The sequence below is a fragment of the Rhea americana genome, unplaced genomic scaffold (assembly GCF_003343005.1).
Source record: "Rhea americana isolate MKP2758 unplaced genomic scaffold, rheAme1 scaffold_130, whole genome shotgun sequence".
NCBI classification, from domain to species: Eukaryota; Metazoa; Chordata; class Aves; order Rheiformes; family Rheidae; genus Rhea; species Rhea americana.
Genome location: NW_028185373.1, coordinates 279,532 through 288,746, shown reverse-complemented (window position 1 = coordinate 288,746; position 9,215 = coordinate 279,532). Strand labels below are relative to the sequence as shown.

At 43.5% G+C, this 9,215-nt stretch overlaps 1 protein-coding gene across 4 annotated transcripts in view; it reads left to right on the top strand.

Annotated features, from left to right (window-relative positions):
• The window catches only part of SMIM11 (small integral membrane protein 11), a 9,300-nt gene extending 1,039 nt beyond the window's left edge, over positions 1 to 8,261 (top strand). For 2 of the 4 annotated variants that reach the window (XM_085297730.1, XM_085297728.1), the window contains exons 2-4: positions 662 to 768; positions 5,297 to 5,405; positions 7,180 to 8,261. In XM_085297730.1, the coding sequence (XP_085153856.1) occupies positions 5,385 to 5,405; positions 7,180 to 7,347 (189 nt within the window). In that variant the 5' untranslated portion in view covers positions 662 to 768; positions 5,297 to 5,384 and the 3' untranslated portion in view covers positions 7,348 to 8,261. Of the gene's footprint in view, positions 1 to 40; positions 283 to 661; positions 769 to 5,296; positions 5,406 to 7,179 lie in introns of those variants that run through there. The other 2 variants (XM_085297732.1, XM_085297729.1) reach the window with 2 other exon arrangements.
• The last annotated feature ends 954 nt before the right edge of the window (positions 8,262 to 9,215 follow it).

The window sequence follows — 9,215 nt, the reverse complement described above, 5'->3', positions numbered from 1 at the left end:
CTCCTGCCTTGTTGCCCGCCCCCTGCCCCCCTGCCCACTGACCTCCCTGTGCTCCCTTTGCGCTGGCCCCATGCCCACTGCGGATGTTGGGAGCAGCAGTGTTAGTGAAGTGGCAGCAAAAGCTCCCTCAGGATGGATTACGCCGTTCCAGCCACATCTAAGGGGTGGGGGGTGATTTAAAAATTGGCTGGAGAYGTATGTGCTGGGTGCAGGCCGCTTGCCAGAGCCCTTGTGTTGCCTCCTGGAGCACTGCTGCACTGTAAGAGGCATAGCTGCTTGAAAGTGCATGTTACTGCCTACGAATCTGTTGAGATTTTTCTGCTTTCCTAAACAAAACTAAAGCAAGTAGATAGAAGGGTTCCGAAGTTACTATGTATTGAAAAAAATAACTTTGGTTTTCTCAGGTGTGTGTGCAAGTCACTGGCTGTGCTGGGCACAGGTGCTGTCAGGGCTAGGATAGGGGCCAGAGCAAAGCTGGGAGTCAGGATGGAGATAGGGGGAGCCTGCCAGCCCAGTAAACCCACCTCGGGCAGGACGCTGGTAGCAGGCAACGGCCTGCCACTTACAGTGACTCTGGCACATGGCTGAAATAGTGCCCTGGGACTTAAGGGGGAACAGCCTGACATGCTGCTGACATTTTTTCTGTTTGATTTTAATCCAGGTGCCATTCTTGACATATCCCATCTGCTGTGTGCTTACTTACCGGGGTTTGGAGCATGTGAAGTGCTGCCAGAGGAATTATTTGTGTTTTCATTTCCACTTCTTCAGGTATGAAGATGTTAAATGGCTTTATGTTTCTGATGTTCCTTTGGTTGGTGTTAATTTAGAAATTTCCTTATCAGTGACACAGGTATAAACCGAGTGATTTCATAGATCTTGTGGAGTATTGTGTTGTCTATGGACACATATGAGCTGTAAATGTATGCAAGTGTGAGAGCTTCTTACTTAATATAACTACTGTATCTTACAGCAGTGATTTGTGATGAATTCCTAGTGCAGCAGCTCTGGCACACTGTTGCTCCCACTGTATTTCTCTGCAGCCTTTGGGCTGTGCCATGTTGCTATGTGCTACTACATTACCATCTACCAATTGTTTCCTTTTTTTGAGGAGTGGTCATGTCCTAAGATGCTGAATCTAATGCATGATGCAGCAGGCCAATGCAGGATGGTGGATCATCCAGCTACTATGTGAAACATATGTCTTGTTCCTTGAAATATGTACATTAAAAAAAGCAGCAAGAGGAGATGAGTGGAACAAACCCCCTTTTCTAGTTAAGTATATATTCAGCCATCATTACATTCTAAATACAGTCAAATACCTCAGTAGTTTGCTGCTTTCTGAGGCCTTGCAGCTGATGACTTTTATAGCTCTTCACAATGTGGATAAAATAGACATAGTCAGAAATCCTGGGCAGACAGAGGAATATCTCGAGCCCCATTTTATTACTGAGTAAATTGAGTTACTGGCAGGCTGACTGAGAAGTCCGGCCAAGACAGTTCAAGTGGGTTTGTGAGTTGCTGGATACCTGTGTAGACATGTTCTGGTGCACATGGATCAGCTGATATTCTGGTACTGCATAAACAAACAATGGTGTGAATGGCTGGGCTGTGATGTGGTTGCTGTGGTAGAGAAGAGCTATAATTCAATGGCTGATAGACCTGGATTCAATTCCTTGCTCCACCACAGCCTTCCCACCTGACTGGGGCCTAACTCCTTAGCCTGACAGAGGTGGTCTGTGTTGCACAACACTGTTGTGCGGAGATCCTGGGACTGGTGTCAGCTGAAAGCTGGCTCTGTGCCTTGCTGCAGCACTTCCTCAGAAGCTCTTCAGGCCAGCTGAAGATGTGAGGCAGGCCTGCCTGCACTGCACCCTGTAGGCCTCACTGCGATTGGAGCTTGTGGAGGATTAATAGTACAGCACTGAGGTGTGCAATGTACACCTCTGTTCCCTTTTCTATCTTTGGTAGTTTGACCCTGTTTCAAAGAGGAAGGCAGAAGGTAAATAAGCTAGTGACTGAAAGATGCAAACAAGTGAAAAAGGCTGTAGATATGTGTGAGAAGGATTTTAGAAGCGAATTTTATCCCTATTCTGTAGAGATGCATATGAGTACATGATAGACTGTTTTTGGAGAGTCTGTCACAAAGTCTCAGGCAGGGCTTCAGGCAGAACCTAGTGCTCCTATTTATTTTTCACGTGGCTCAACATGAGACCTCCTTGCTTACGAATGAAGGTAATGCTGACCTTCCATGGAGCCAAGCCTCCATTTCCATTAGTGCTGTGTTTGTTAAGGAAACTTGCGTTTTCTTGGGAACAAACAATGCCTGACTGTACGTGTGTTTTGAACTCCTATCTTTGCCTTATCAGTCTCTGAAAAGGCAAATATGAAACTCTAGCTGTTTATTGGCCGGCTTGCTTTTAAGATATCACAACCTTGAAAGTACAGTGTGTGAGCTTTTTACTTTTGAATTGATGATGTCAGTGCTAGTAAATGTTGCTTTTCAAATGTGAAATGAATTCTGTCTTTTTCACTCCTTTTCCCTCTTTCTCTCTCTTCCACACGTCCCAACTCCACCCACTTTTTCTGTCTAGAGGCTTCACCTGTGTTTTATAAGGTCTGGATCAAGATAGAGACTGGAAATTTTGAGAGGTGAAATAGGGAGATGGGTGTGATCATTGGAGGCTGGTAACATAGAATATAGAATTACAATGTGGAGAGAGTGTGGTGGCTTCACCGCTCGGTTCCAACAGGAGAACACATTATAAGAACAGACCTCCAGAAGTCTCAGCTCCCACAGGAAGCACTTCTGACAAGAATATGCTATTCAGAGGAAAGAGAGGATTTCTTTGTTTCTCATCATTTCTGACTGAAGTGCAGCTACTCCTAGTGGATACATAATATAGCGAGGGAGATCAGGCCTTATGTCCCAGCAGAGTAGAAGTATTACTGAAGCGCTGTGCTGAATGCTAGAATAATCAACTCAGAAATGAAAGCATTCCCAGGAGTGCACACTGTGAAATGCATTATATGCTGCTTCTCAGTGGTTGGACAATACCTTGCCACCAGACCCCACAGATGGGCTTTCGTAAGATTTGCTGAATCTAAAACTTTCTTCTGCACATAAAAATCACTAAAATCCTATTTTCAGCATCATCAGCCAGATGCTAGTGTGTGTTTGAATGACTGAATTCATGCTTTTTTACAACTGCAAAATTGACTGCAAATGAACCATAGAATTTACAGCAATTTACGAGAAGAGTGAGGACTGTATATGGTGAAGCCCCATTGCAATCAGCATTTTGAGGTGGGAACACCCTAGTTGGTGCAGCTGGTCTGACATTTTATCAACAGAAGAAAGCGGCGCAACTCAGGATCAGCTTAGTAAATTCCAAATACTGATGAACAGGTTGGCCATACCGCTTTTTAGGTGTAGTTCAATCTTGGTAACAGAGGCTGACCTTGCAGCTTCTGATTTACTGACTTGAGTCTCCTTTGATGGTAGGATATAATCCTGGAATACCCTGTGATGAGTCATATGGCATGAGATGGGCTGTGATTTCCAAGCTATGAAGTGCTCCTCACAGGACTTCTTTGGAAAGAGAAGATATCTATCATCTTTGTTGATAGATGTTCTGTACCCTCTGCCCTGGTCCCCAACTGCTCTGCTATGCAACAGCTTTGCTACGCTCCCTGAGCAGTGTGGCAGTCATGTCTATAAGCAGATTGCAGGTATGGATGGCCAACTCTTGTGCTGATGCTGGAGCAGGAGAAAAGCCCTGCTGCTGTGACTGGAATGCAGAGGTAGAGAAGCTGTGGTGCAGTAGTCATGCCAGGAGGCATGAGGCTTGGGCAAGGGTTGTGAATCTTGCACGCAATGACGTCTGCACACAAGGACGCGATAAGTCCTGGGAGGTATTTCAGCCTCTAATCCCTCTGTAGGCAATCTGTTGCTATTCATGATTGCACGTCACAGTTTACGCTTCCTGGTAAGTAGGTCTTCGTGAAAGCATGCATCCCAAGCTATGATAGGAAAAGAGTGAAGATAGGAAAAAGCAAGCTTACTGTTCCCAGGCGGGGACGTAACAGTGGGCTCTGGCTGGCAGGATCGTGCATGGCCGTAAGAACCTAGCGCATAAGTTGGACAGTCCAAAGATCGGACTAGCTCAGTGGCCAGAAGCAAAGTGTAGGAGCCTAGGGCGAGCATGTATGTGCACTGAGTGAGTCTGTCCTGACAGACCCTCCCCATTTCAGTCTAGGGTCTTCTGTGGGCATCACTCCACAGGCATACCTCCAGGGCAGTCTCTGCAGGGTAAGGATTCTGCAGAGGGGAGAAGGGGTCATCCTTGTTGGAGAAATAAGAGCTTGTCAGTATGTGTGAAGAAGCTGTCTGAGTGGTACAGGAGCTGCAAGAATACTTACTTGACTGCCTGGTTTCTGAGGAAAGGTCAGAAGCAGCTTTTGTGGTGTAGTGGTGATTTGTTCAGTCCAACTGCCAGTGAAGGTTTGGACTGAGCTGTAGGGCTTCCTCTTGCTCTCCAACAATGACTCTGTTGTTACACTTACAGGAAATACCTGGAGGGGGTCAAGCAGGGGAATGTACTTAATCTGAAATCCAGCAGCTGAAACAATGCGAGCACCAGTGGAGCAGCTGCGGAGATCAGAGGACAGTGTTATGGCTGGGTGCTGTGGCCCCTGGTCATTTCTCAGCCACAGAGCTCAGCTCTGGTGATAAGTACCTCATCACCCTATGAATCTGCTAACCAGCTGATTTGCTCCTGTGTTGTTTATTGTGGCCTACATGGAGAAATTAATTTATTAGTTAATCAGAGGGAAGCTACTAGATATTAGGATCTCATTAGGCATTCAGGCTCTGAACAGAACAGATGGGCTTAAAAACCACAAGACAACTCTTCTGAATGTGTTCCTGTCAGCTAGACCTCAAACATCAGTAAGGCGGCTTGATGTGCACACGTGTCAAGCTTTCAAAAGCAGGCAGTGTTGTGTTTTCAGTTGGGCAGCTGCTGGGATCTACAGCGCATGGTAGAAGTGCAGCCTCCCCTCTGTGCAAGTGTGGCACCTGGCTTGGGCCTGTCAAAGCCCTGTCCTTCAGCAGCACCTCACACAGGCATTGCTCTTGTCAGTCAGCTCCAGAAAGACCTGCGTAGGTCATTCCTGAGTTGTGTGGGACTGACAGACAGCTGGGCTCTGTGCAGCAGATCAGCTTGTCAGAGGTGCAGTGTGCACATGCTGAATACAAACAGATTGGCTAATTCTTTTTAATTTTAATTTCTTCAAGATGTTTCTGCCCTGATCTGTGCCTTTAGAAGTGTGACGCTCGTCGGTATTGGGTGCTGTGGGACAACCATTCACACTACAGAGCCAAGATGGTGGCATTTAACTGGAAGGTGAGGATGTTTTGCATTTATAAAACAGTGATTTTTCTGCAGTTCCTTTAAGATGTGGTTGGGTGAGTTCTTTGTTTAAAGATGTGTCCCTTGCCTACATGAATGTGATTTAATGACCTTGCTCTCTGGCCCTCAGGCTTGGGGTCCCCCTGTTGTCATTTTGTATCATACATACTCAGCCCCTTGTAAGCTGATGCCAGCGCCTGCTATTAGAGACTCACACTTTGGATGTGAATGCAGTGCTTGTGGGCAGGGTCTGCTCTGTTTCGTCCTGCTCCTCCAGGCTTTCCAGGCTTTTCTGAGGCTATTCTTCCCTCAACTTAATACTTCACAGTGGTTTCTCCATCCTGTTTGTTGGTATATTGGGACCATAAACATTCTGCAGGGCACATGCATAAAGTGTACTGATGTTTGAGCTGGTACCTTGTGTATTAACGGTTTTAGTAAGTTTGATTAAACCATTTATTGTGAAAACAGTGCTAACCACAAGCCTTGGCTCTACCTTTATGTGTTAAAGAGCTGTGGTTAAAGGAGAGTGCCACTTTTAATATGTAGAGAGATTCACAGAGAATGGTATGTTTTGCAAAATTACTGTGGAGTGGCTTCATGTCAGGGGTAACATATGCAACTTACATAGATACAGTGTTATGAAAGACCTTCCTTGAGCATTCTGATACATATGCTTCAAGGGGACACCCCAATCGAGTATGAATACAGATAGGCTTTTTCTAAATCCAGTAGTTTCACGATGGCTAAACAACTTTGTGAGGTGCTGGAAGGTCAGCTAAGAGTACTGGGAGACTTGCTGAGAAGAAGCATCACTGTGAATCTAAGTGACCCTACTTGAGTAGGGGGGATTGGACCAGATGATCTCCAGACGTCCCTTCCAACCTCAACCATTCTGTGATTCTGTGAATCTACTGTGCATTGCTGAAAGACAGGACTGGTCCTGCAGGCTCTTAGGAAGAGCATGCTGAGATGTTCCAGGGTCTTTAATACCCTGGATGTTCCAGAGTCTTCTGGAATTGACACTTTTCATTTGGTGCCTGCCTTGCTGTTATCATATTTATATTCCAAGTTCACAGTGCTACCCATTTGCATGTTATTTTCCACTCCATTTGCATTTACAATAGCACACTTTTATAACGTTGAAACAGTTAGTGCAATTTTATTAGTTCTAAGCATTAAAAGCTCTTGAAACTGAATCACTGGATGTGAAAAAAGAGGCTAGGTTATTTTTGCTTCTCTTCTGGTTCAAAGACATTTATCTATACCTGGGCAAGTTGATTGCAAAACACTCATGGATTAAAATTTGTTGGAAGAAAAATGTATCTTCAGGGATTGTATCTGATGGCTGAGATACATGGATACATCACTCATGAGAACTGTTCAGAAGCATTGCTTACTTAGAAGTATTGCTTGACTTCCACCTTTTACAGTTATCCTGAGATAATCAACTATTTCGCTGTTTCAACTCCAGATCCTGCTGCTATTTCATTTGCTGTTTCATTCAAAGCAAACAAATGGGACAAAGACTCATTCAAAGAGATTTCATATACAGACTCAAATGAAATGAACATATTTTTGTCCTTTTTCCCTAGCTGTTGATCTGCCTGGCTTAAAAATTTCCTACAGAAAAGAAGCATGAACAGAAGCATTATCACTGCTTTGAATAGTATTGTTGCTGTAGGAAGCTGCATAACATCCCTGTAGATTCGTTTTTAATTGCCCAAGTGTTCCAGTAACTGCTTAAATATATTGTTTTGTATTTCAGGCTTTGGAGAATTTCCCATTGCTGATGTACATTTTGGCAGCTAAAACATTGATTCTTTGCTTAGCATTTGCTGGAGTAAAAATGTACCAGAGCAAAAAAATTGAAGAAAAATTCAAGAGGGAACGTGAAGAGAAATTGAAAAAAGAAGCAGAGAAGAAGGATGATTGAAGATATAGAGTTTATTTGACAACCTGATGTTCAATAATGGCACTGTTATGTTTATCTCATTACATTTTAGCTCGGATATGTTTGGATTACGCAATTTAGAACTATCGCTGTTATTTGAGTTCTTGTAGAATTTGTGTCCTCTGATGCCTCAGTGTATATGCACATCCATATCATGCCCATTCTTTGTAAGAATACAGTTACAGTTAACGATGATTCATGATTTCAGAGATCTTAGCATGGTATTCTCTTTCTGCTATTTATCTCCCTGAATTTTTATGCCTGATTGGTTGTGTAGGATGTCTCGATACATTGAAGAGGTTGTTAAGTTAAGCAAAAAAGTACATGAAAGGCATGTCAGACAGGATGAAATAACAGGACTCCCTGACCTTAAATACCATAATTAAAATGGAAGAGGATGAGCCATTCCATGCTAGTTCAATATATGACAAGTTTTAGGTAGTTTAGCTGGCAGGGCCAAATCTCATGCCATGGAGCTTCCCAAGATAAAACAAATGCTGCAGATTATGCTGTGTAACATACTGTATTCACAGTACAGTATATACTTGGAAATCTTTGGAAATCTTATGGAAATCTTTCTCCAGAAAAGAGCAAAATGAGTATTACCAAAGTTCAGAAAGGTTTGGATTTAAATTCCCAGTGTGCCAAATTGCTTCCCACTGTCTTCAAAATAAGCTTAAGCAATCATCACTTCATTGGATCAAGTCCATTAGCAAAATCAGTGTTTTCTAGCATTAAGATTATATACCCTGCATTGTTTGCCATGTGATTTTTGTATCATTTCATTTCTCTTCACTCTGCTCTGCAGAAAAATGGGAATTTCTATTCCTGCCTGTCTTTTGTAAGCTCAGTGGAGATTTAAAGTAATGTTACTCTTTATTAAACTGGAAATCTTACTTTCCACTTTTGAATTCATTACCTTATATATGAAGACAATTTGAGTTTTTAAAATTTTGCTAGTTTTAATTTCAAATCTATCATTGTGTTATTTCATGCAGGAGGGATTGGAAACTGTGACTGGAAATGGGGCCTGGAAATAACCATTGTGAGGAAGTGGTTCATTCCCATAGAGAAAGCAACAGAAGCAAAGGTGTTTTTCAGTCTCCTGTTTATGTCATATCAAGGACTTGTCTGTGGGCTAACCTGTACCATCTTAAACTCTTATTTTAGATGAGTTTAGCTAGCCATTGGAAAAGCCTGTGTAGACACTTAGTTTATGCTGAATACATCATATAGGTGTAAGTTATACGGAATTCTGTTGCTGAACAAATGAGAGATTGGACACAAGGACGAGTTGCCTTGCAAATGAGCAGGTCTGCTAGTTTTAAAAAGAAAACAGTACTGCAGTAGTGTGCAGCGGTAGGTCCCAGGATGTTCTGCCCGGCAGCGTCCTTAACCCAAAAGATTGCTGCACTGGGGTAAGGAGCTCGTCCCTCTGGGTCTGGCATGTGACGTTGGCCTTGTTGAATGAGTGATATTAAAGGATCTCTGATTTCCCAGAAAATGCACTAAAAATTCTCTTAGTCGCCCAGTATTGCCACCAGAGGCCCTGAATTCTGCCATCTCTAGAACTGTCAGCTGTGTCTATACTGGGACTGCGAGAAGAGGTGGATTCTCCTACCCTTTAAATCTTCTTTGGTGTCAGCACTGCCGAGCCATGATTAGCTCCGACTGAAGCCTGTCACATAGGCAGGCAGATTTAGCCCATGTGCTGCCAGCATAGCATGCCTGCTGTTCTCACTACTGTTTCCCCACCCTGCAGATTTTTGGACTCTTGGCAACTTGCTTGGATTCCTTTCCTGGGAGAACGAAGCCTTCCTGTAGATGAAGGATATGTCAAAGAAATGATG